At 42.9% G+C, this 27,521-nt stretch overlaps 2 protein-coding genes across 2 annotated transcripts; both read right to left on the bottom strand.

Moving 5' to 3' along the window:
* Positions 1 to 6,671: 6,671 nt before the first annotated feature.
* LOC146617347 (hepatic sodium/bile acid cotransporter-like) lies at positions 6,672 to 23,965 on the bottom strand. The gene is made up of 7 exons (XM_085372576.1): positions 23,777 to 23,965; positions 20,513 to 20,599; positions 19,206 to 19,318; positions 18,529 to 18,733; positions 15,732 to 15,910; positions 15,406 to 15,605; positions 6,672 to 6,724 (listed from the first exon to the last, which is right to left on the bottom strand). Exons 1-7 carry the CDS (start codon positions 23,963 to 23,965, stop codon positions 6,672 to 6,674), a joined length of 1,026 nt encoding a protein of 341 aa, XP_085228702.1.
* LOC146617348 (uncharacterized) lies at positions 7,873 to 13,540 on the bottom strand. The gene is made up of 2 exons (XM_085372791.1): positions 9,724 to 13,540; positions 7,873 to 9,689 (listed from the first exon to the last, which is right to left on the bottom strand). The coding sequence occupies exons 1-2, from the start codon at positions 13,538 to 13,540 to the stop codon at positions 7,873 to 7,875; spliced, it is 5,634 nt and encodes a 1,877-aa protein (XP_085228917.1).
* Positions 23,966 to 27,521: the final 3,556 nt, after the last annotated feature.

Genomic DNA, 27,521 nt, shown 5'->3' with positions numbered 1-27,521 from the left:
AATATGGAAAACAACATTGTGAGCGGATTATTAATTAATGACATCAGTGATCACCTACCAGTTTTTGCAGTTTATGACACTAATTATAAGAAAAATCAGCATGAAGAACAACTGAGATACAGACGTGTAAGGACGGAAGAAACGATGACTGCATTTAAGAACGATCTATTAAATCAGGACTGGGACAATGTGTACAAAGAAGCTGATATTGATATTGCATATGGCATATTTTTAAGAATATTCATGGAGTTGTACGATAAAAACTGTCCAACAATAAAATACAACAGAAAGCACAAATATTCAGATAGACCATGGCTCACTAAGGGTTTACAAAATGCATGTAAAAAGAAAAATACACTCTATAGGGAATACCTAAAACAAAGAACAAAAGAAGCTGAAAATAAATATAAAAAATACAAAAATAAGTTGACCAATATTATACGTGTATGTAGAAAGGAGTATTATAGTAAAATATTGAACAACAATAAACATAATATGAAAGGAATATGGGATGTTTTAAACGGTATCATTAAAAATAATTCTGGACAACAAAGTTATCCACAATACTTTATCGATAATGGCAATATTATGGAAAACACTGCTGATAAGGTCAACAGCTTTAATCATTATTTTGTAAATATTGGACCAAAACTGGCAGAACAAATTCCTGAGTCACTGCCATCAGTAGACTGTAGTGAAAACCTGATTGATAGGAACCCTAACTCAATGTTCCTCACATCAGTGGAGGAAAAAGAAATAATTGACATTGTACACATGTGTAAATATAAAACATCTACTGATTGTAATGATATTGACATGAAAATCGTCAAGAAGGTCATTGAAGGAATTGTAGGACCTCTAACATATATTTGCAACTTATCATTTCAGACGGGAAAAGTGCCAAACAAAATGAAAATAGCTAAAGTTGTGCCGCTGTATAAAACCGGGGATAGACGCCACTTCACAAATTACAGGCCTGTTTCTTTACTACCACAATTCTCCAAAATCCTAGAAAACCTGTTTAATAAACGATTAGACAAATTCTTAGATAAATATAAATTACTCTCTGACAGTCAATATGGATTCAGATCAAAAAGATCAACATCTCTGGCATTAATCGAATCAATTGAGGAGATTACGAATGCTATAGATCAGAAACAGTATGCAGCTGGAGTATTTCTGGATCTCAAGAAAGCATTCGACACAATCAATCATGACATATTAATTAATAAACTGGAACGGTATGGGATTAGGGGGGTTGTACTGCAATGGGTGAAAAATTATTTAAGTGACCGGAAACAATTTGTGAAGCTGGGTGTCCATTCCTCATCATGCTTGGACATTGCTTGTGGTGTTCCACAAGGCTCTGTACTGGGTCCAAAATTATTTATTATTTATATAAATGATATTTGTAAGGCATCTGATATATTAAAATTAGTATTATTTGCAGATGACACAAATATTTTTTGTTCTGGGGGGAATCTAAAGGAGCTGCTGGATACAATTACTTCAGAAATGTGCAAAATTAAAAAATGGTTTAACAGGAACAAACTATCGCTAAATCTAAGTAAAACTAAAATTATCTTATTTGGGAATTCCCTTAGAAATGCACAAGTGCAGATTCATGTAGATGGTGTGGAAATTGAAAGAGTACTTGAACATAAGTTTCTTGGTGTGATTATAGATGATAAATTAAACTGGAAGTCTCATATAAATCATATACATAACAAAATTTCAAGAAGTGTCTCAATCTTGAGTAAAGTAAAACACATTCTGGACCACAAATCACTCCACATTCTCTATTGTTCCCTGATTGCACCGTATTTGAATTACTGTGCAGAGGTTTGGGGCAATACTTACAAATGTTCGCTATCATCAATCTTTATATTACAAAAAAGGGCCATAAGGATAATCCATAAAACTGGTTACAGAGATCATACAAATCCACTATTCTTAAAATCAAAAATTCTAAAATTCACAGATCTGGTTCATTTTCTCACAGCACAAATTATATATAAAGCAATAAATAACCTGCTTCCTGACAATATTCTAAAAATGTTTTCTAAAAGGGAACGGGGATACAATTTGAGGGGGGAATTAAATTTAAAACATCCTCGTATCCGTACAACATTAAAAAGTTTTTGCATCTCTGTGTGTGGAGTGAAGCTGTGGAACAGACTAAGTAAAGATATGAAGCAATGTCCAAGCATGGCGCAGTTTAAAAAGCGGTTTAAGGATATGGTTTTTACAGGGTACAGGGAAAAGGTAGAGATTTGATAGGGTGTTCTTGTCTAATATTTTCATGTGTGTGCGCATGCACGGGTTTGTTGGTATGGATATATATATATAATTGTAGGCTGTGTATCCTTGAGGTGTTAATGGGGTTATTGAAAATGTGTATATGTGCGTATGTGTGTATATACGTATGTATGGATAGATAGAAACATATATGTGTATATATTTAAAAAAAATAAATAAATAAATAAAATAAAAAAAATTACACATAACATATAATGTAATTGCAAGGAGGTATTTCTGTAGTCTATTGATACTAGATAGTGGAAAAGGGGTGGGATTAAATAAGCTTATGCTTCTTCCTGCTCCTTTTTGAACATGGACGTTATTTGGAGTTGTGGTTGCTCGTTTTCCTTTTGTTTGCTTTGTTCATTTGTCTCTTTTAATTCTATTTTTTTTTATACTTTTTCAACATGTTCAAAATAAAGATTCAATCAATCAATCAATCAATCAATTTGGACACAGCTACCGTGTGTGCGACAGTGGCTCAGGGGGTTGGGAAGCGCATCTGTAACCGGAAGGCCGCCGGTTCAATCTCTGTCCTGGTCGTTGTGTCCTTGGGCAAGACACGTTACCCTACAGCCTACTGATGTTGGCCAGAGGGGCCGATGGCGCGATATGGCAGCCTCGCCTCTGTCAGTCTTCCCCAGGGCAGCTGTGGCTATAACTGTAGCTTGCCTCCACCAGTGAGTGAATGAATAGTGGAATTGTAAAGTGCTTTGGGTGCCTTGAAAAGCGCTATATAAATGCAATCTGTTATTATTGTTATTATTATTATTCTTTGTGCTTGTTGTCGGTTAGTCTGTCTGTCATGCCCCTGCTCTCTGTCTCCTCTTCCAGGTATTCAGGTTTCTTGTTTTCAGTTCAGGCTCTGTCCTGGTCGTTGTGTCCTTGGGCAAGACACTTTACCCTACCGCCTACTGATGTTGGCCAGAGGGGCCGATGGCGCGATATGGCAGCCTCGCTTCTGTCAGTCTGCCCAGGGCAGCTGTGGCTACAACTGTGGTTTGCCTCCACCAGTGTGTGAATGTGAGAGTGAATGAATAGTGGAATTGTAAAGCGCTTTGGGTGCCTTGAAAAGCGCTATATAAATGCAATCCATTATTATTATTATTATTCTTTGTGCTTGTTGTCGGTTCGTCTGTCTGTCATGCCCCTGCTCTCTGTCTCCTCTTCCAGGTATTCAGTTTTCTTGTTTTCAGTTCAGGCTCTGTCCTGGTCGTTGTGTCCTTGGGCAAGACACTTTACCCTACTGCCTACTGGTGTTGGCCAGAGGGGCCGATGGCACGATATGGCAGCCTCGCTTCTGTCAGTCTGCCCCAGGGCAGCTGTGGCTACAACTGTGGTTTGCCTCCACCAGTGTGTGAATGTGAGAGTGAATGAATAGTGGAATTGTAAAGCGCTTTGGGTGCCTTGAAAAGCGCTATATAAATGCAATCCATTATTATTATTCTTTGTGCTTGTTGTCGGTTCGTCTGTCTGTCATGCCCCTGCTCTCTGTCTCCTCTTCCAGGTATTCAGGTTTCTTGTTTTCAGTTCAGGCTCATGTTAGGTTTTAGTTCTCCCAGTTAAGTTTCTTATAGCTCCACGCCACTCATTTCCTGTTTTTGTTTGAATGTCACCTACTGTAAATAAAAGCTCACTCGCATCAAAGCCTGTGCCTGCATTTGGGACCTTCTCTTATAACTCCACACATCTGCTGCCACTGCCATGACAGAAACAGTGATTTACATAGATTTTTTAAAAGTTATTATTTTTAACTATAATGAACTAATACTGAAATTAAAACCCAGCATTGTGAAAACCTGTGCCCTTCTTTAAAAATCCTTTAGCTATTTGCTGAATTTCCAAGGAAAATGTCAACATGCAGATGAATTACACTTTTTCACATTGCCTAATATTCATTCAAAACACTGCGCTATTGAGAGAGAAAAAAATAATTCAAGTATAATGAACCACTGCTGCTTTTAAAGGACTAATATTGCTTAAATGAAGAAAAGAAAAAATCTTGATCTGAGTTATAACTGCACAGATTAGATAGATGTTAGGACAACCAGAAGTACTAGACGCACCATACACCTGAACTAAATGTTACATCTGTTCCTCTAAATTCTTACAGACATGTGGTCATAATGTTGTCATGGTCCGGGTGAGTGCTGGAGTTTTCTTCTTTTTTGCTGTCTCCACTTCTGGGCAGAGTCGCTGCGTTGCGTTCAGTTCAGTTCAGTTCCGTTCAGTTCCGTTCAATTTTATTTATATAGCGCCAACTCAAGCCGTTCTGACGCTTCTCCACACCTGGGAGCAATTATGCTGTCAGCATTTAGGATCAGCGATCACCATTACTCTCCGCCAAGTGCTCAGCGTGCCACAGTCAGTGTTAGTCGCTACAGTTTTGGTTAAAGAGCTGATTTCTGCAGAAAGCTGTTGACTTTGTTTGTCTCTACAGACCTCCAGTCGGCTTTCAGGTTTCGTCTTAGACAACACTTACTCTCACCCAGCTGCTGGTCTAAATGTGACTGTTCAGTTTCTCTATCCTGTCACTCATTCAGCTTACCTGCCTGCCCTCCTGTCACCATCACAGAGCCCTACGGATCACCTGCTCTGTAATCAGCTCACCTGGACAACTCATCCTTCCCCCACCTTACCAGTCCACCACCTGCAAAACTGTAAGATTAATTAATCTACACTCTGCTTTCTCCATCTCCGGGGCTCTGGGTCATGGTCCCTTAATCTCCTCTTTTTTTCTTGCAGTGTACTGAGACTCCTGGTTGCATTTCCTGGTGCCCATGCCCTCCACCAAACCTTGAACTTTGAGTGCACTGATGTCTGGTGATGTTTCCGACCCATTCTAGCCTTAGTTTCTCATTGTGACCTTAGATCTTGAAAAATACCCAAGTTATAGTCCTCTGACCTTCTCTGACCTTGTTTCTCATTATTGTTGATAATTCCGTTCAGAGTTCATGATTCATAGTCTTGTTGTAATAAAGTTCTTGTGTTTTACGTCACCCCTTGTCTCCGTGTGTTTTCCGTTCTGAGACGGCCCACTTTGCACGGTTTCAGCTGTGACAAATGTGCTGTTTTTGATTGCTGTGGCATCTCACTAGAGCATTCAAAGCATGGTTTCTCATAAACCTTAAAACCAGCAGCACATACACGGACAGCCCTTTGCACTGAGAGTGCAGTGCAAAAGTCTTGAGCCTCCCCTTGTTTCTTTATATTTGTGCTTCCATGGAGACTTTCTTGGGATTTTTTAAAAAAGTGGTCTTGAGCAAAAAACAAAACACAATTGCACAGTTACTCTTTGATGGAGGTTTTTGTATTTGTTTTGCCTTTTTTGTGGAAAATGGAATACGAATACAGGCAGCAGAGACTCTTAGCCAGAACTTTTTTGTTGCCACTGTTTCCCATTGTCATTTAAAATGTTAGTTTTCCTTGACATCAAATACAAAATTTGTCCATATATCTACCCTACTCTACTCGGTGAAAGTAGGAAGAAAAAACTCTCATTTAACAGGAAGAAGCCTCTAGCAGAACCAGGCTCTGAGAGGAGCGGTAATTTTCCATGACCAGCTGGATCTTTTGTTTTGTCCTCCTCCCCTCCACCCCAATCAATTGCAGGAGATGGATCTGCCTTCCTGTACCTGTGAGTACCTAGTGGAGTACCTGGGCATCATCTTATCCCAGGACAGTGATGGTCTATGTAGCTGTGCTCTTCCTTCTGAAGTCGAGCACCATCATGTTTACATCTAACCGTTTTGTGGGCACCACGACCTTGAGATCTACTGAAAGTCTAAGGTGGTCAAGGTGAACAGGAATGAAAACTGGACAGTGCTCTGTGGAGCTCACGCAGTGCATATCACAAACTCAGAGCTCTGCTCATCTCACATACTGCAGCCTGTAATGTAGTAATCCATGAGACGGTGGACGTGTTTCCTGGCATTTCCTCAGTGGTACTTATTGGTACTTAGTGGACAAGAGCTTGAAAAAACATAAATGTACATAATGAATTTATTTTCAGTGGAAACTTGTAATTGTATGATGTAGGAAAAAGATAGACTCATCAGATTTTTCAAAAATGTATTTAAAACTGGATTTTGGCTTCATTAGTGCTTTATAACTGAAGTTACTAATACATTTACAGGGTTCAGATAATGATACTGTTTTATAATCAAGAAATACAGTTGCACATTTTTCTATTTGTTCATTAAGCTGTAAGTAAGCTATTTTTGGTTACTTCATCTGGAGCCCCTTTGGTGAAACCGTTCACGCTAATAATAATAATAATAATAATAATAATAATGGATTGGATTTATATAGCACTTTTCAAGGCACCCAAAGCGCTTTACAATAGAGACATATATGAGTGGTAATTGACATCACACATCAGACTCTTTCAGATCCTCTCCAGTGGCAGCAGCCTGGTAAGTTTCTGTGGGTCAGACAAGCAGATGTATTAACACAAACCAAGATTTGGCACAAAAGTTGCTCAACCTGTGGTTAAATGTGAAATCCTAAGGTCTGGTTATTCATCTGTCTAAACAAAACACAATCACAAAGTTATTCTTTGCTTTGTTTTGGTGCTGTTTTGACATTTTTTTTGTGTGTAGAATGGAAAGCAAGAACAGTGTTACCGCGCCAGATCCGCGGCCCCGAACCGTAGTAAGGAAACCTCTGGCAGTTACTTGACTCGCAGCCGGCAACAGCTTACTATACAGGTCAACTCCGCTAGCAAGAAGATCGAGGGAGGCGTAGGAAACTGCTTTACCGAACCTTTATTTCTCCTCCAAGGCACGAACACCGCGTACAGTGGGCTGAAACAGTTTACTCACAGCGGGCATCGCCGATACAACTTTGGCTGCCGAGGGAGTTATTATATTCCTTTTATTTACTTTCTCTTCGTCTCTTCTGTAGTTAACCGTTACTTTTCTTTTCCTTCTCCGCCCACCCTCACACACCCGACAGGCAGTTCCGCTACACACACCCGCATACATTTCCCATCAGGCTTCACCCTTAAAGGACCATGCCTGTAACACTACCCCCACTCTGGATGATAATTAAACCCTTAACATCATTCCAGCACATGAACCCCCCCATTAACAAGGAAACATACAGCATTCGTGCCCCCAGTCCAAAAATGGCGATCCTTAGGATGGAACAATCTTGAAGTAGACAACTGTCCATATTTTAAGCACAAGAAAACATAGGATGTACAGGGTTCACTTTGAGGAGGGTGCAAGTCAATGTCCATATCCCGCCCTTCACATAGACAGTATTCATAAAGAAAGACATTAAGGCACTACAGCTGAACGTTTACCCCTATATCCAGCTTTACCTCATTAGTATAAACAGTTCAAACAATAACTTGCAGCCCGTCGACAGCCATGTTGCCAGGAAACAGCAAGACAAACAAGCCCAACAGTACACGTAAGAATAGCCCCCTGTAACAACTCAATTTACAACAGTCATATCACTTAACATATGTAACATGAACAATTTTTTTTTTTTTTTTTTTTTTTTTTTAACTACTGAGCAGGGCAGCGATCCGCCTACACCCCGACTCAGTTAGGACATACTAGCCTAGTGACTGACCCAGTCACCAAACATGTCCGGCGCCCGCCGCACACGCTGTGGTCTGGAACGGGGTGTGGACCTGAAGGAAGGGTGCTGTTCTGGTCCTTCAGCCCCATCCACGTAAGGCTGAACAGGGCTGGCTGGCAACCCACTACCATCTCCTTGAGCGGGTGGCGGAGAGCCAGCTCTCAGGGAAGCACCAGTATCTGGTTGATCTGCCCCAGCTGGGGTCTCCCACAAGTCGAAGGGGCCGAAATCAATGTCAGAATCGCTTCCGTCGAGCGCTGGAGGAGGCACCTCGGTGGGTGCTGCCTGGTCGGAGTCTTGGAAGACCCAGCTGTTGTCCAGCGGCGTTCTTGAGTGATAAGGCTTGAGTCTGTCGTGATGAACCACTTTAGCCTTTGCTCGGGGCCCCTTTTTAATGCAGTAGACTAAATCATCCAACAGGCCCACTACGAAGTAGGGGCCCTCATAGGAAGGCAGAAACTTGCGAACCTTGTGCCGCACTCTCTTGGTCCCTTTGATCAGATGCCACACTGCAGCGCCGACTGGATACTGAACTTGGCAGATATTCTTATCGTACTGTTTCTTAGCGCGCTCAACAGATTTCCCGAGAGCCTCCCGTGCCAGTTGGTGGGAAAGCTCCAGCCTTTCCCTGAGTTGCACCACATACTGTGGTGTAGTGCAGTTGGGGGTGTCGTCGGCCGGCAGACCCGCGACCAGGTCAATAGGCTCGGTTATCTCTCGGCCCAGAAGCATCATGTTTGGGGTCAATCCTGTGGAACTGTGCTTAGTTGCCCGATAAGCCATGACAGCATAGGGGATCATTATATCCCAGTCCCAGTGGCAGCGCTCCGCGGTGGTGGCTAAGGCCTTCTGCAGGGTAGCATTAAAACGCTCTACCTGGCCATCGGACTGTGGATGAAAGGGCGTGGTGCGTGTCTTTTTGATTCCGAACAGTTCACACATCCCCTGGAACACAGCCGACTCAAAGTTGGTGCCCTGGTCGCTATGCAGAGACTGTGGGGCTCCATATCTACATACCCACTCCGCAACAACCTTTCCTGCCACCGTGGGCGCTTGTGCATCGGGGACTGGATAAGCCTCCACCCACTTGCTGAAGTAGTCTTGTACCACCAATATGAATCGGTTATGCCTTTCTGTTTCGTTCAACGGTCCCATCAGATCGACTGCAATCCTCTCCATGGGGGCGCCAACACGTACCGTGCCCATCGCTGCCTGGGGGGTTTTTGGGGGCCGCGCCCTTTCAGCACAACTGGTGCAAGTGCGGCACCACAGGGTCACATCATCTTTCATGTTGTACCAGTAGTACCTATTCTTCAAGCGTGCCAGGGTCCTTTCTGCCCCAAAGTGGCCACCCACTGGGCCATCGTGCATCTGCTGCATTACGGAGTGACGATAGGCGTGAGGCAGAAGGATTTGGGGGAAAAACACATTACTTTCTGTACAGTGGAATTTCCTCACCAGCACTCCATCTTTTAGGTACAGTCTCTTCCACTGCGCCCAGTAGGCTTTGGTTGCGGGGCTGCATGCCGCTACATCGGCCCAGACGGGCCGACCTTCCCCTTTTTCCTTCCATTCCCAAACTGGGCCTATATCCACATCGTTCTTCTGGCTAGCCAAGAGCTGTTCTGGGGTCCAGCCACTGAACAAGCTAGTGTGATGGGACTCATCCACCCGGTGGATATTTGGGCAGGTGTCGTGGCTACTACTGGAACAACAGTCCACTGCTGCTACGGGTGCACACTCTGGTTCTGCTACCCGGCTTTTCCCATCGGTACCATCAGGCCCCACTACCCCCACTGGGGGCTGCCCTGGGGGGGGTCATGCTGGTACCACAGTCCTCTAAGTTACACTGCACACCTTTATGCTCGAACCGGTCGCTGTTGATGGTGGGCTCTGGGAGTGTGCACGGGCATGAAGCGCGGCAGGGTCTCCTGGAAAGTGCATCCGCATTCTGGTGGTTTTTCCCAGGTCGGTGCAGCACCTGGAAGTTATACTCTGCCAGCTTCTCCAACCAGCGGGCCAGCTGGCCCTCGGGCTCCCTCAGCCTGGTCAGCCAGCGGAGGCTGCTATGGTCAGTCCGGACAGTGAACGGCCTACCCAGCAGGTACTGTCTGAAGTGGGAAGTGAACGCCACAACCGCCAGAAGCTCTCGCCTGGTCGTACAATAGTTTTGTTCGGTAGCCGACAGCCGCCTGCTCCCATAGGCCAAGACCCGCTCCTCGCCCCCTTGCACTTGGGAGAGAATCGCTCCAATCCCACAATTGCTGGCATCAGTGTCGAGGAAGAAGTCACCCTGGTCCAGTGGGTAACCCAGGACAGGGGCTGCCGTAAGCCGTCTTTTTAATTCCTGGAATGCTCCCTGGCAGTCGGCAGTCCAGTTAAAACGGGCATACTTCTTAGTGAGTTCGTGGAGGGGTTTAGCCACTGTGGCAAAGTCCTCCACGAACCGGCGGTAGTATGAGGCTAAGCCAACAAACTGACGCACTTCTGTGACGGTCCGCGGTGCAGGCCAGTCCGTCACCTGCTGGACTTTCTGGGGGTCCGTGGAAATACCTCCAGCAGAGATGATATGGCCCAGATAGGCCACCTGCTCCCGAAACAGGCAGCATTTAGATGGCTTCAGTTTTAGGTTGGCTCCACGCAATCTGATGAACACTTGCTCGAGCCGCTCCAGCATCTGGGTGCTATCCTGGCCCAGGACAATGATGTCATCTAGGTACACTAGGCATGTCTCCCACTGCAGCCCAGCCAGGACTCTGTCCATAAGCCTTTGGAATGTGGCCGGTGCGTTGCACAGTCCAAACGGCATCACATTCCACTCGAACAATCCCTTACGGGTACAAAATGCAGCTGCTTTTCGGGCTCTGGGGGTCATCTCTACCTGCCAGTACCCTGAAGTCAGGTCTAGTGTACTGAAGTACTTGGCAGTAGAAAGCGTGTCAAGGGTGTCCTGGATGCGTGGCAGGGGATAAGCGTCTTTAAGGGTTCGCTCATTTAGTGGTCTATAGTCCACGCATAGTCTGGGACTCTGGTCCTTCTTCTTCACCATCACAATTGGAGCAGCCCAGCCGCTATTGCTAGGTTGAGCTAGCCCAGCCTCCAAGCTCTGCTGTACTTGCTGGTCGGCCGCTATTTGTTTGTCCCCTGCCATCCTGCGCGGCGGGTGCTTAACTGGTGGCCCTGGCGTGGTCAGGATGTCATGCTGGACAACACCAGTGCGACCAAGGTCATTCGGGCCAGTGGAGAAGACATCACTGTAGGACCTCAGCAGGCCTGCCAGATCGTAGCGGGCAACGTGAGTCAAACCGGGGCTGCTCTCGGCGTAAAGGGCCTGCAAATGGCTTGGTACAGAAGCAGGGGGAGTACCATTAAGTTCGAGGGCTGCCAGGACCCTTGGTGGGCGACCCCCCGACCCCTCCAGGACCTGCACGGGCTGAAGAACCCCTGCCACGGCACCACGCTTTAAGGTGACAGCTGCGGCCCCAGGGTTAAAGACTCTGATTGGGATGCTAGAGGGTTTACTAGGTTGCACAACTGCGTGAGCTACCAGTACTTGGTGCTTCTCCACAAAGCCCTTTGTAGGGCTTAGCATCATGTCTCTATGGGCGGCACAGTGGAAGCTGGAAAACCCGGGGACCACATACTCGCAGCCTGGTTCCAAAACCGTAGTGCGTGCCACCCTAACAACAAGCACCTGGGGTCGAGGGCCCACGCCAGAACATGGTATCTTTTCATTAAACAGGGTTATCTCTTGGCGGCCGTAGTCTAAGCAAGCGCACGATTGTTGCAGGAAAGGGTGCCCCAGAATAACTTCAGTGCCTTCAGCCATGTCGGCCAAAAGAAAGTCTACATTTTCAACACCGCTCCCCACCTGTACAGGCAGGATGACCTCGCCCAGAACGGCCAATCCCTCTGGACCAATGCCTTGTAGAGTCTGAGCAATGGATGCCTGCACCTGAGGTCTTGACTCTGCGGGGATGGTGTTAAAATAGTGGAGGGGCAGCACATTCCGCCGTGCACCAGAATCCAGCAAGGCCCGTATTTCCCGTCCCTGTATTGCTATCTGGACACACATCACATCTTGGCCTCCGTTGTGGAACACTGTGCCTGGGTCAGGGGCTGGGCCTCTAGCAGCTTTTACAGGCTTTTGGGCAGGTGAGCGAGGAGAGGGGCAGTTCCTCTGTAGATGTCCTATGCCGGAGCAGTTATGGCAAACAGCCTCCTTCCTGCTTGACCTGTTAGATGTGCTCCAGCTTTGGCGCCCACGCTGGATAGGTCTTTGGGCCCTCTCCGGTGGTTCATAACTTAGCATATGAACACTCTCCCGTAATGCAGCTGTTCGGGTCCCCTGTGCTGTAGAGACTCGTGGCCCTGGCTGCATAAGCTGTGTGACTGCCCTGGCGGCCCTTTTCGTTGTCTCGAACCTGTGGGCGATTTCATAGGCTCTTGCCAGGGTGCGTGGTTGTTCTTCCAACAATTTCTGGACCATTTCAGCATCTGCCAAAGCATTAGTGAAGATCTCTACAGCAATGCAGTCCTGCTCCAGCTCGGAGCGGTTGGCATACACAATGGAAACCTTCTCGTATATATCATCTCTGAGGGTGTGCAGGGCCTCACCTGGTTTCCGGATTCTCTGCCGTAGCTCAATGCCAATGGCTGCTGCATGCTCTGAACACGGCCCATAGGCAGCCTCCACCTCCTCCACAATCCTCTGGTAACTCCAGCGAGCAGATTTGGGGTTTTTGTGGATTATGGCTCCAGCTGCGCCCCTCAGGCTGAATCTCAGTTGGACAGCCATGGTGTTCTCCGTCCAGCAGTTGGCCTTTGCACAGGTCTCGAACTGATAGAGAAAGTCTTTCCATGACCCTGACCCATCGAAATGGTCTGGTTGTAATGTGGGAATTTTCTCCTTGCCCCTCGTCTGTCCATCAGCACCACAATCTGCAAAACCCCCGTCTTGCACTACACCAGGAAAACAGCCGCGTGGCCCTGGCATGGCTTGTTTTGAACTGTGACCCTGGTCATGCTTGCAAAGCCCACACCCCCCATCTGGTGCTGGTATTGCCATGCGAGTTGTTGGGGAAAAATAGCCCTGAGCTGGCATTTCATAGCTGTACTGCGCAGGTTGGGGTATACCCGGCATAATGTGTAGCTTCGCTGGCTCAGTAAACGGCGTTTTTCTAGGGACACTGCAGGTACAGTTCATGGCGGTGAATGGCTGGCTGCATGGCCGAGATGTAACAATCCGAGGTGGGTGATCATGCGAGCCATGCTGTCCCACTGTGAGCGGTGTAGATGCAGTGTTACCAGGGCCTCCGCAGTCTGAGCACTGCAACTGCTTAAACTCACTGCACACTGCATTCTGCTTCGCTATTGGTGTTAAGAAAGGGTTGGTGTGAGCTGAAGGTGGCGGGGTGAGATGCCATGCAGCCTCAAACTCCGTCGTATAGACTGCTGCTATGCTCGCCGCTGGCGTTAACTCTATGTCCGTGATGAAGGGGTTGCTGCTGTGGATTCTATTGTTTACATAAGTGGCACGGTCCACATTAGCTGTGCCACTCTCTGGGGTTTCTGGCAAAAATGGGTTGCTGCTCTTACTGAAGTACATTCCCATGCCATCCCCTTCAGCATCTCTCGGAGCCGCCATTTTCTCTGTCGTCCGAGGGAAAAGAGAAAAAGAAAGTTCGCTCCCTCTCTCTCGGCGCTTTGCGGAGTTTTATCCCGGACGAGCCCCCAGTGTTACCGCGCCAGATCCGCGGCCCCGAACCGTAGTAAGGAAACCTCTGGCAGTTACTTGACTCGCAGCCGGCAACAGCTTACTATACAGGTCAACTCCGCTAGCAAGAAGATCGAGGGAGGCGTAGGAAACTGCTTTACCGAACCTTTATTTCTCCTCCAAGGCACGAACACCGCGTACAGTGGGCTGAAACAGTTTACTCACAGCGGGCATCGCCGATACAACTTTGGCTGCCGAGGGAGTTATTATATTCCTTTTATTTACTTTCTCTTCGTCTCTTCTGTAGTTAACCGTTACTTTTCTTTTCCTTCTCCGCTCACCCTCACACACCCGACAGGCAGTTCCGCTACACACACCCGCATACATTTCCCATCAGGCTTCACCCTTAAAGGACCATGCCTGTAACAACAGGCAGCAGAGACTCTTAGCCAGAAACCTTTTTGTGGGCTCATTGGTGCTTGCCATTTGTTACGACTCAGGTCATAATTTCGTGTATTGTTTTCGCTCATCCACACCTGATGGTGGAATTGCTCATTTTCTCTGCCTCTTTTTTTCTGCTGCTTCAACCACAGACTGTGTGTTTAGTAATGTACTATGTGTTCAAGTTCCTGTGTCTAGAATAACTAGGTAAACTAGGTTTTCCTAGTTTCCAACCCAACCAATCGTGGCAGATAGCTGCCGCTCCCTAAGCCTGCTGAAGGTTTCCTCCTATTAAACTAGAGTTTTTCCTTCCCACTGTGGCCAAGTGTTGCTCATAGGAGGGTGGTTTGATTGTTGGGGGTTTCTCTGTATTATTATAAAAACCTAGAATGTAATACCTTAATACATTTATATTATATATAATATACTAAGTGCCTTGAGGCATCTACTGTTATGATTTGGCTCTATATAAATCAAATTGGATTGAAATCAAATTGAACTGAATTTAAACTATTGAGAGTGCCAGATGTTAATAATAATTACTAATGCTTAAATGCAGAATGCCATAAATTTGCATTTAACTGTCTCATACCTGTAACTGAGGCTCAAGTGTGCATTTATTGTGTGTTCGTCTCAGGTCAGAGTGGTGCAGTGGTTAGCACTGTTGCCACATAGTAGGGCTTTTGTTCTTGTAGAGGCAGATATGAGGCACATAATGCTTTCGGTGATCAATGAGACCACTCAAATGACTAACAATCAAAGCAAATACATTATTAATAATGAAATTATATAGAATAAATTACACTATATCTAATGTAGCACCTTTTTAAAAGGTCAGTTTGGGTACCAGTACATGAGAGTATAATATTGTCAATAGTGGTTCTCCATAACCTACAACATGAAAGGGTACAACAGGAGTACCTTAGAAGGCATCGCCCCTTTTACAAGCCCATAAAGGTACAATAAAGTACTTTGGGGAGAATATATCTGTATTATTTATTGTTTTGCTCTATACTTTGTGTAGTGTAAAAAGTACTGTTTCTTCAAACACAAAATTTAAAAAATGTTTAATTTAAAATATTTTAAATTTAGCAACTGGAGTAATGCAAACACTCCAATCTGAGATGCTGCAACCTGGATGTAGTTCAGTGAATTAACCCAAACTTTGTTCTAGCATTGCCCACTTCAGATGTCCACAACATCCACACCCACACTTGATCAAGTCACAGTTGAATTTTTGTGAAATAACGACCAGCCATACATCTGTAGATACTTGTTTTTTGTTTTTTGTTTTATCTTGCGTGATAAAAGGCCTGTGTTAAAATGTAACATCTGAATCCTGCTGTCACTCTTACCTTTCTCTTTTCTCTTGAACCTTTGGTAGCACCTAAACAGCATGATGATCATCGCCGCCTCCAACAACTGAGACACCAAGTAGACTGTTGGGAATAGATACAGAGGACCCACCACTTCGTCAGGGAAAGCTATCTTCAATATGGTGGTGCACAGCGGGACATTCTGACAGCCTGTTTCCATGGAAACGGTTCTCCGCTCCCTGAAGGCATATGGAAGGATATATGTGTGTGTGTGTGTGTGTGTGTGTATATATATATATATATATATATATATATATATATATACATACATATCCATTGATGATTGAATTAAACAAATAACCTACCTGTGGATGAGTCTGAAGATTGAAGAGAACACGTATCCAAAGCAGTAGCCCATCAAAGGCATGAGACCAGCGATGGCCAAGAGCGAAGGAGACATCATAGTCAGGATGATATGTCCGCTTCCAATAGCAATTAAGCTCAAGGTCCCCACAAGTATAATCAGCATTATAATCATGCCTACCTAAGAACAACAAGACAGGACATAAATCAGTGTTTGACTTCTCTTCTTCTTTTGTGTTGCTCAAAAGAATTTGAGTATAGGATCAATTAAATTACACTTCTGGGATATTGATCTGGTCAGTTAAGTAGAGAGGGGGTTGTTAATCAGTTTTAGTGGCTTGGATGTTGATGAAATCAACAACAGGTGTGCCAGAGATGCAAAAACAAGACAATGTTCAAAACCAGAATAGTTTCACAGGTGGAGGCCGTTGAGATTTTACCCTCCTCATCATTTCTGATTGATTTAAATTTAATTCAACTCAACTTAACTCAGCTTATTTATAGCTCCAAATCACAACAACAGTTGCTTCAAGACACTTTATATTGTAAGGTAAAACCCTACAATAATACAGAGAAAACCCCAACAATGATATGACCCCCTATGACCAATCACTTTGGTGATAGATGAAGTAAAAATGCCCTTTTAAAAGGAAGAAACCTCTGGCAAAACCAGGCTCAGAGAGGGACGGCCATCTGCCGTGTCCAGCTGTGTGTGAGAGGAGGAAAACAGGACAAAGACACACTGTGGAAGAGAGCCAGAGAGTAATTATTAAATGCAGACTGGTGTATAAACACATAATGAGTTTAAAAGGTGAGTGAAGAAGAAACTCATTGCATCAGGGGAAGCCTGAGCAGCTTAGACCTATTGAAGCATAACTAAGGGAGGATTCAGGGTCACCTGATCCAGCCCTAACTATATGCTTTAGCAAAAAGGAAAGTTTTAAGTCTAATCTTAAAAGTAGGGATAGTGTCTATCTCCTGAATCCAAACTGGATGCTCGTTCCACAGAAGAGAGGCCTGAAAACTGCAGGCTCTGTCTCCCATTTTACTTTTAAATACCTTAGGAACCACAAATAAACCTGCAGTCTGAGAGTGAAGTGCTCTACTAAGGTGATAGAGGTGATATTAAGCTGATGTTGTTAGACACCATAACAGCTGAGAAGATCGTTGAAGCCCATCATGGACACTTATCGCACTCACTGCACCTGTAAAGCCACCAGCATTTTGGAGGACGTCACACACCCCTCACTACACTCTTCATCTTGCTGCCTTCTGGCAAGAGGTACTGGAGCATTCAAGCCCTCACTGCCAGACTGCGAAACAGTAACTTCCCCCAAGCTGTCAGACTCCTAAACAGTTAGTGACTGGACTGACACACACACATGCACACCTTCATACACATCACTACCGAGCACTTATAGGCAGAATCTCTCTCTCACACACACGCACACCTTCATACACCACGTTACTTTTTGCACAATACTCAGTCTTTTTCACATTTCTTTTGCACTGTTGTGTCTGTATCGTACTGTTCTGTCAGGTACAGTCACTGTCAGGTACTGTCAGGTTCTATGTAGTCCTGTGTTGATTGTCTGTTATATGTCATATGTAACACCATGGTCTTGGAGAAACGTTGTCTCATTTCACTCTTTACTGTACCACTGCACATGGTTGGAATGACAATAAAGCAAATTTGACTTGACTTGATTTCTAAGATTTTTAGTGCCCAGAACAATAAACTCAGTTTTATCTGAATTTAGAAGCAGAAAATGACAGGTCATCCAGGTCTAGATAAAGTTGGGTGTTATCTGTCCAGTGAAAATGAATGCTATGTCTTTAATGTTATTGTCTGTATAATGTAAACACAACTGGTCGTAGGACAGAACCCTGCACTGCGGTCCAGCAGGACAAGCACAAAAGTGAGTCCACTGTCAGAGGCCATAAGAAGGTCATTTGTTACCTTCATTAATGGCTTTTCAGTACTGTAATGAGCTCTGAAACCTGACTGAACTCTTCTAATAAACATTTTTTTTCTACAGATAAGAAAATAGCTGTTTTACAACTACTCTTTGAAGAAGTTTTGAAAGAAAAGGAAGGTTCGACAGTGGCCTATAACTTGATAAGACAGCTGGGTCAAGTGTTTGGAGGCCTGTGGTATGCAACCAGTTAATAGGCCCTGTCAAGGAGAGCTGGACAGGGCCTTAGAAGGTTCTTAACCCACCAACAGGACAGGTAACTCCTTTGTGCAAAAAGGAACAGGATGAGCACTGTCAGAGCCCTAAAAAATTCTGTGAATGTCTCTTTCATAAGGGTGGCCTGAGGGCCAGACGTCCTCTAGTGGACCCTGTCCCTGACAGTGTGGAGGGTCTGGAGAAGCCATGGCAAACAGTATGCTGCCTGTAATATTTTTTAGTATGGTGGGTCAGTGATGGTCTGCGGAAGCATATCAAAGTGACGCACAGAACTCTACAGGCTAGGCAACAGCTCTCTGACTGCCGTTAGGTATCATTAGGAATTATTTGAGTTTAGAGAAAGATGTTTAGACTTGTCTGAAGACAAAGTTATTCAGTTTCTCTGTGTGTCAAGTTAAGAAAAAAAAAATCAGCAAATTCTAGAATTTGTAGGATGATGTAATCTACAGGTTTTCCGTTTTGTTTGGGTTTTTTTTGTTAAACAAATATTTAAAATATGAGTCATTGAAGTCTTTATTTGCCATTCCTGTACCAACTGAATAATCAACACTGTTAATCAGTTTTAGTGATCTGTCTGACCTTCATTCTCCTGTCAGTATGCACAAACCTTCGTGAACTTCTTCGAGTACTGTGGCCTGTAGGTCTTGATGATGATGCCGATGCTACACGGGACAAGGATCAAGACCAACGATAACATAATTTCACCATAAGGGACAGCGTTCTGCACGCTGGGGAAACCCTGGCAGTAGATGTAGAGCAGGAGAGGCATCATACCCAGAGCCAACACTGTAGAGCAGGAAGTCATCACGATGCTGGAGAAGACAAGGATGAGACAAATACGTTGCTTTACTCTGAGCTATGGAAACTAGCCTTTCTGAATTAAAAATGACATCTGATTCTCACAGACTTCATGATTTCCATATTCCTCGTATTTTACTGACCCCATTAACCCTTCTCATAACTGCACAACGCTAAATGTCCTTGTCAACCTGATGTTCAAACAATTTACTAGAGATATTCCTGCTTCCTGGAATATTCCACTGACATGCTGGACATCAGATAGAGATATGCCAAAATCTAACTGAACTGTCTGAATTGTGCTTGTCTTGGTGTTATATTTGAAAACTGCACAGGCAGACACAGTGTGAGAAAGTTCGCAAACACAATCGAGTGGTATAACTGTTGTAAAGTTTTCTGCCTGAGCATTAATCACTTCAAATGACATTTTTAGCATCTTTTTGCTCATTATAAATGTATTACAACTACATAACTTCCTATGTGTACCTGAGGTTCATGTCCCCCTGTATAGCCAGAGCCATGGAGTTGGAGAAAATTCCTCCAGGACAGCAGCCACATACCAGAACAACCACACCTGTTATATCACTCAACTGGAACCCCTGTAACACAAAATTCCAATAACCTCTTGCAGGATGCTGTAAATAACAGTAACAATGTCTAATAGTCTAAAATACAATGTCTGGTGTCAATTATATACTGGTACATCAACACAAATTCAATTATACTGGGCAACTTTTGTCATGTGCCTTGGGAGTGTCTGGGAGGTGTTCCTCTTTGTTAGAGGAGTTCCAGATTTCCGTCCTCTGGGGTGGAGTTTCCAGCACCTCACCTGCTCCTCGTTTCAATGGCAATCAGTAAGTAGGGTTCTTAAACCAGCACTGCCTACCACTCTCCACCAGTTTGTCCAGCTACTGTTGTGGTAACTCTGACTCCTTGTGATCAAGTTCATGCTCGTCTGTCCCAGGTTTAACATTGCCTTACTGTTCTCAGTTCTATCAGATTAATCTCCTGCCGTGTGACTCTTCAGCGCTTGTCCTGTTCGGTTCTACTACATCAGTCAGTCTACAAACCATGGGGTTCACACTCACCACGCTCCTTGCCCTGCCTTCCTGACTGTCGTGGCTCGCTTGGATTTTCCTCCCTCTGGACCTCCTGGAAACCATACCGTCTCCTCTCACGTGCCCACCTGCCATGAATCTGCCTGATTGCCAGTTTGCCTGAGCTGAGTTGAGTAACACTTGGCAGTACAGCTCCGTTAACCTCTGTTTCCCATGTGAATTTCTAGTCTGTTCTAACTACGTTTACTTGTATATAAATCCCTGGACCCATCCCTATTTCCTGATCTGTTCCCCTGAGTCTGGCAGTGAGGTGTGGAGTGAAAGTGAGCGTGAGTGCTGAAGAGGATTGTGAAACTGGAGAGTCTGTGTTTTTTGAACCCGTTTCCCTTCCATCCCTGGATCCCTCAAAATCTCAGTCCCATGCACTGTAAATAGTTTCACTTGGTGTGATTGTTAATAAACTTGTGACTTTTATTCTAAATTCATCTGGTCTGCACCTGAGTCTGTTCCACTCATTTTCCTCACATAAAAAAAAATCTGTTTTTGGTTCTTCTTTTTGGTTAACTCAGTGTAATTTTCACATTTTTTATTATGAATCCCTGTAAAAAGATTTTTGTGGGGAACACAAATCATAAATCACTGTCTGTATTTGTAAATTTGTAACTTTGTAAAGACAAATGTGTATTATTTATACTGCATGTTAGTAATCTTATTTAACTTTACATAAATACCAACCTTAACTAAGCAAAAGGCTGTAAGAGGCATGATCCCATACTGGGCCATAGCTGCAATAGCCAACCCCTTAGGTTTCATGATGTAATTCTGTAAACAGAAGAAGTTAGCAAAATTGATCATAAATTTACCAAACATGTATCATGCCACTGTGTTTATATTAACATGAACACGGCGGCATGTCTTCCCCTTCTCTCTCTGCCCCCACTTTCCTGTCCCTTCTTCACTGAGTCTATCCAATAAAGCAGAAAAAGGCCAAATGAAATATGTATATTTTTTAAAAACTAAGATTACTATAAAAAAGTGCATTTTAATTGAAAAGGGTAAACTTTCATATATTCTGTATTTATTACAATAGATAATGTTCAGAAATCCAGTATCTCAAAATATTTCTATATTTTATTCCAGTTTGAGTAAATTACTCAAACCATGAATTCTTTGTTCCATCCAACCATCCACTTCTTTTCTGCTGCTTATCCAGGTTCAGGTCATGGGGCAGCAGTCGGAGCAAAGAAGCATAGTCTAGCCTCACCCTGGCCACCTCTTCCTGCTCATTTGGGGGACACTGAGCCATTACAAAGGCAGCTGAGAGATATAATCTCTCCACTGAGTCCTGGGTCTGCCACAGACCCTCATCCCAAAACGAACATGCCCTAAATACCTCACCTAGAAAGCATCCATGAGGCATCCTTGTCAGATACCCAAAACATCACAACTAGCTCCTTTCGATGTGTGGGACCAGCGCTGCTACTCCAAGTCCCTTTTGATTGGCTGAGCGCCTTACCCTGTCACTAAAGGAAAACTCAATCACCCATTTGTATCCTTGACCTCATTCTTTTTGAGTCATTACCCATAGCTTGTGAGCATAAGTGAGGGTTAAACAAAGATTAACTAGTAAATTTACAGCTTCACTTTTATGCTTAGCACAGAATGTGTCAACCTGAAGAGAGAGGTATCCGTGAGGCCAAGTTAGACTACAAGAGAAAGACCGAAGAACACCTAGACAGCAACAAAGGCAAACAGGTGTGGATGGTATTCAGCACCTTACCAATTAAAGGAATAACTTCGGAGCTGTGAGAGGATTGCCTCCAGGGTACGACCCCAGTAACCCTGCCCTGGGTAGGGTAGAGTGGACCCCTGTATCGAGTATAAGGGTATACTTGATACAGGGTTTGTCTGAACAAAAACAGAATCAAATCGACTTTATCAATTGTAAACGGTATAACTTTATGGTCTTTACTTTACAATATAAAGTGCCCTGAGGCAACAGTTGTTGTGATTTGGCACTATAAAATAAAATTGAATTGAAAATCCAAATTCAGCTGACTACCAGGAGACTTTAGAGGACTTTGAGCTTCCATCTGTTGACAATCTTTATGGAGATGTAGAGTTCTTTTTCTAACAGGACTTATTACCTGCACACAGAAATAAAACTGATAATTTTTATGATGACCATTTTATTAGGCTACTTTGCTTGGCTGGTCATCCAACTCTCTTGGGTGAATCCTACATAGAATCTATGGGGTATCGTCAAGAGGAAGAGAAAAAAAAACAAAGCAAAATTACAGGTGAGCTAAGGTCCATTATCAAATCATCATAGCACCTCAGGAGTGCCACGATGCACTAATTAATGGAAGACCCAAGCAGAGTGTATAAATCAAGAACTGTTCCAGAAGTTGTAAATAATTTAATGACTGCTCTTAGGTGATGGTATAATGTTTTGAGACACTGGATTTGTGATTAGTATGCCTCCCTTTGTAGGTTTTCTAGGCATGCCCACCTAGAAATCACTGGAGAAATTATCTACAACAGGTAAAATAAGCATTTCTAAGTAAATATATTTCTAAAGGTGCTACTGACATGAAATTCTCATCAGATGCTAACAACCCATCCAATCCACACATGCAAAGAAATCAAACCATAGATGTCCATTAATTAAGTTATGTATAGCAATGAGAAATGACACAGGGAAAAATTATTAATATTTCGTACAGAAGTCTTTGTTGGTGATGACAGCTTCTGTACGGAGAAACTAGTCGTGTGGATTGGTCAGGTGTGATTTTGGCCATTCTTCCACATAAAAGGTTCTATGAACTCTGAGCTCCAGCTCTTACCACAGATTTTCAGTTGGATTCAAACCAGGTGACTTGTTGGGCCAGTCTAGTTTCAGAGAAAGAAACTCAGTTTCCTTCGATCTGTGTTTAGGATCACTGTCTTGCTGAAACGTCCACCCTTCATCGTTCATCATCCTGGTAGATGGCAGCAGATTGTTATCAAGAATGTCTCGGTACATTTTTCCATTCATCTTCAATTATACGAAGATTGCTAGTATCATATGCTGAAAAACAATCTCACTCCATGATGTTCCCACCTTCAAACCTCACTGTCGGTATGCTGATTTTGGGGTAATGTGCAGTGCCTTTTGACCTCAAACATGGTTTTGGTCTCACCTGACCAGACTACATTCCCCCAATATTTCACATGCATGTCTAAATGCTTTTTAGCAAGCTTTAAACATGCTTTAACATGCTTTCTCTTCAGTAATGGAGTCTTGTGTGCTGAGGTATGTATGGTGTGCATACAAACCATGGCAGTTGAGTGTTTTTACTTGTTTTCTTTGAAACACTTGTGCCTCCTCTGATGGTTCTTCTCACTCGTCTGTCTGGTAGCACCTGGTCATGTGCAGTTTATGGTGAAATTATGTTCTTTCCACTTCCAAATTATGGCCCCAACAGTGCTACACTGCAATCTTCAGTAGGTTAGACATTTATCTGTAACTAATGCCATCACTATGATTTGCAACAATAAGGCTGCGAAGGTCTTGAGAAATCTTGTTGGTTTTACCCTTCATCTGATGCTTCTTGTGTGGTAATGAGACACCTTTTTATAGGCAATCATTTGGGACTAAACCAGGTGAAATAGATTTGCATTAAGCGGCAGGATTGCTTTCTATTTACTGATTTCAGTTAGCTACTTTTTTCCCTGCGTCATTTCTCATGAATGGATCAAATGGTTTGCTACCAACATCTGGTGAGAATTTCACATCAACTATATTTACTTAGAAAAAATGGTGATGTTCATTACGTATTTTATCCATTATATTTCAACATGCTCAGCAATTCCTTGCAGGAACTGGAATGTGTTGTCAGGCATAAGGACATCATCGAAAACCCTGCTTACGTGTAATTTTTTCAAGCTTTGTCACAATGCTTTTCTGCATATAGACAAACCACACATACATTCGCATTCACTGCTGATCTTGGTCACCTTGATCTTAGACACCTCCATGGTGCATCCAAGTGAAACCATGGTGATGATGATTATGATTGTAAACATTACTGTAATGACATTGCCAATCACTGGGTCCACAGCAGGACGGTAAAATGAGGTGGTGTTTGCAACCGTCACATTGCGCCACAAATCTTGATGAGGTGTCAGGTTTGCTGTGTTGTTCATGGTGCCTTCAAATCAGAACAAACATGAGGTTCTGAGCTGTGAGTGAAAAAACAAAAGTGGAGATGAAGGAGGAAAGAGAGCAGAGTAAGAGTTAAACAGAATACCAGCATCTTTGTTTGTTTACATTCTGTTTTGTCCTTAAACTTAGTGAAGAAAACTTCTCTAGCAGGAAGTTCACACTCTGTCTTATTGAGGTATCCTTATGATACAGATTCTGAGCTGTGGTAAGATAATTTTCAGATGCAGTTTGAGCTGTACTTAAGTAATAGAACTAAAGAAGCCAATAAATTGCTAAAATAAATGCAGAAAATTCATGTATATGTACTTTTGTTTGTTATGCTTGGTTTAATGTTCTGTTAAAGCTGTCATATGTTACAGCACTGTAGTAAAGACTATTCAATACAGAGAATGATTTCACTTTAATTTGTCCAATAATAAAAGAAATAAAGCCGCTTTAAAATCTCTGTGCGCAAGAGTGTCACACCTGAATGCCTTCTAAGAACTTTGTGCTCAAATTGATGGAGTTTAAAGTTTAACAGCTGACACTTTGGGAATGAAACAACAACTGTAACAGTACACTCTGGAATACTTAAAACATATCTCAGCATTGGTCTTCTACCTTTTCCTCGGGACCTGTGTTGACTGAAGCAGAAAGCCTGTGTTAATAAACAAGGTTGATAACTGGAGGTTGTAAGGAAAGCACTTTGTAATACGACTCACAACTAAGGGGGGAATTCCTGTAATTAAATGAAATTCCAATGTGTTACATTTAAAATTATAATGTAATTGCACTTAAATACTTAAACGTAGGCAGACCAGAATAAAGGGTTTATGTTTTTACATGAACAAGGAAATAATAATACTGTAAGTAAACTTAAGTCGTGCATAAGTAATTTGAAGTATTCTCTAATTTCATGGTAATTTTGCAGAAAACCAAACAATATTTTCCTATCTTACTCTGAAAATATGTTGTATTTTCCAGGGTGTTGGTCATATTATGAAATGCATAATTTGACCTTTTACATCATTTTTTTAAACATCTGTATTTAATACTCACTACACTGATGTGCATGAGATTGAGGACTGTTTTCCCTTACCAAAGTTTAAGAAAAACTTAATACCAACAAAATTTGCAGGCTTATGACCTTATAATGATGGAGCCAAGTCTAATTTAATTTGTTTGTTTTTTTTACAATCACTGTTCACAAAGGAGGGTCTCCTTTCCTGTAAGAAACCAGCAATGTTACTCTGCTCCATTATACAGCCCACATCTCGAAAATTCTAACGCATTTACAAGTTGAGACAACAACTGTAAGATGGAGGGATTTTCCACAAAATTAACAAGACATTATGCAATACTTAAAATTACTTACAGTATAGTTTGTCTCCTATCCTTGAGACTACCCAGAATTTAGACACCACTTAAAATTAATTGCACTACAAGAACTTTGCCAGCTTTGAAAATCACAGTTACATGTGCTGCAAACTGTCAAAATTTGAAATGCCTCCAAGTTCTTTTGGAACGTCTTTCAAGACATATATGGTGCTGTAAACTCAGATTTTGCTTCCCAATGTAAAGATAAGATTACCAGATAAGATAACCTTTGTTCGTCCCATTTGTTAGAAGACGACTACATGATAGATTATGTAAGGTTGGCTGTGTGAAAATGTTCAAGAAAAGAAGTCAAGATGATCATGCGGAACAAGCTGATATTTCAGTAAAAGTAATTTTAGGAATGGCGCAGAGTTAATTTAAGCTAGAAACAGAACATATCCTGCAGGAATTTAATTCAAGTGATTTAAAAGTTCACTTTCTTCACCATTTCTAACTGATCGCTAACATACATACATACTGTGCACATACACTGAATCTTTTCTTGACTTTTAACACTTGGGTACAACATGTTTAACATTTTTAACTAATGCTTAACTAAACAATGCATATTCCTCACTGGAAGCTACTTAAATCTGGTTAATCTGTGCACTACTGAGAAACAACACGCAGCATTTAATTGTTTCAAACTTCACACTCCTTTATCCAAATGCTGTGTGCACACAAATTGCTTTTACAAGATTGCACATTTGTGTTTTCTATTCATTTTGTGCTGTATGAAAAAACACTACAGCCCACCAATGCTTGATAAAAAAGTCAAGACTGACTTCTGGAGTTTGCTGCAGGTGAGAATTGCACACCTAAACCTAATAGTTATTCTGCAGAAAGCAGAAAAAAGAAAAAATGAGAAACATCCTCAAGATGATTTTCAAGAAATAAACAGTTGACAGATATGTTTACAGGTGTATTCAATGCTGGGTTTACCTTTTAGGTCAGATTCTTCCCTTGCTCTGCTCTCGTCTCTTTGTCATAAAATAAACTCCTTTTGTGTTGACGCTTGTTTCATATGATTCAAATGACACATGGAGGCCTCTGGTTGTCCAGAGGTGCCATCTAGTGCACAGCTGACTTCAGCACCTACAGAGGAGACCATCCTCCTCCAAATAAAACTAAAATAAAATGGAATATTATAATACTATAGCACTACAAGACACTTTATTTTAGTTTTCAAATATTTGCATCATCAATTTGGAAATAATTTATTCATCTCAGAACATATATGTTGTTCCGACCACAAGTAATCTACATATTGTGTTTGGTATCTGTACAGCTGGAGTGGTTTGTGTGTGTGCTGTGCTTGGATATTATATGTGAAGTCATGAGTGGAAATCACGATCAAATGAAAGCTCCCGAAAGACCAGAGCGGCCTGTCATTGATTGTGTTAAAATCCCTGTGCTTACCCACAAACCTCCTATTCTTGTCTATTCTTTTTTTTAAATTTTGTCTTTTTCAATAACAAATCGGGCAATTGAAGGTTTTCCTGTAACTTTTGACTACAGACAGAGATAAATTAAATGTATGATTTCAAGTCCAATTTTTGTCACCACTATTTACTGTGTTTTTATTAATAAATTGTGACATCCTCTGCAAAATGTTATATTTACATATATATCAGCTTTTTTTTTGTTTTTTATTTATAAAAAAATTGTGACAAATATCTTGTATGTTGCTGGTCCATCCCATCCATCCATCCTCCACTTATCTGGGGTCGGGTTGCGGGGGCAGCAGCCGCAGGGAAGCCCAAACCTCCCTCTCTCCAGGCAACTCCTTCAGCTTGTACGGTGGAACACCAAGGCGTTCCCAGGCCAGTCGAGAGACATAATCTTTCCCGTGTGACCTGGGTCTGCCCCGGGTTCCTCCTCCCGGTGGGACATGCCCGGAACATGTCACCCAGGACGCGCCCAGGAGGCAGATGCCCAAACCACCTCAACTGGTTCCTTTTGATCCAGAGGAGCAGCGGCTCTACACTGAGCCCCTCCCTGATGGCTGAACTTCTCACCCTATCCCCAAAAGTTTATTCTGTTCATCTGGATGTAGCATTTTCAGTGGGAGAAACGTTTCTACTTCTTCAGTCTCAGCTAACTGCAGGTTTCACCAATCTTATAAACAGTACATTTGCATAATGACTGAAAGTGACTGAAGGAACAATGGGCTGGGAGATA

Source organism: Diplotaxodon limnothrissa, linkage group LG15 (genome assembly GCF_057381915.1).
Source record: "Diplotaxodon limnothrissa isolate DT_005_m linkage group LG15, D_limnothrissa_male_GT1.1, whole genome shotgun sequence".
Classification (NCBI taxonomy): Eukaryota; Metazoa; Chordata; class Actinopteri; order Cichliformes; family Cichlidae; genus Diplotaxodon; species Diplotaxodon limnothrissa.
Note: the sequence above shows the minus strand (reverse complement) of the source record. Positions and strands in the feature narration are given on the sequence as shown.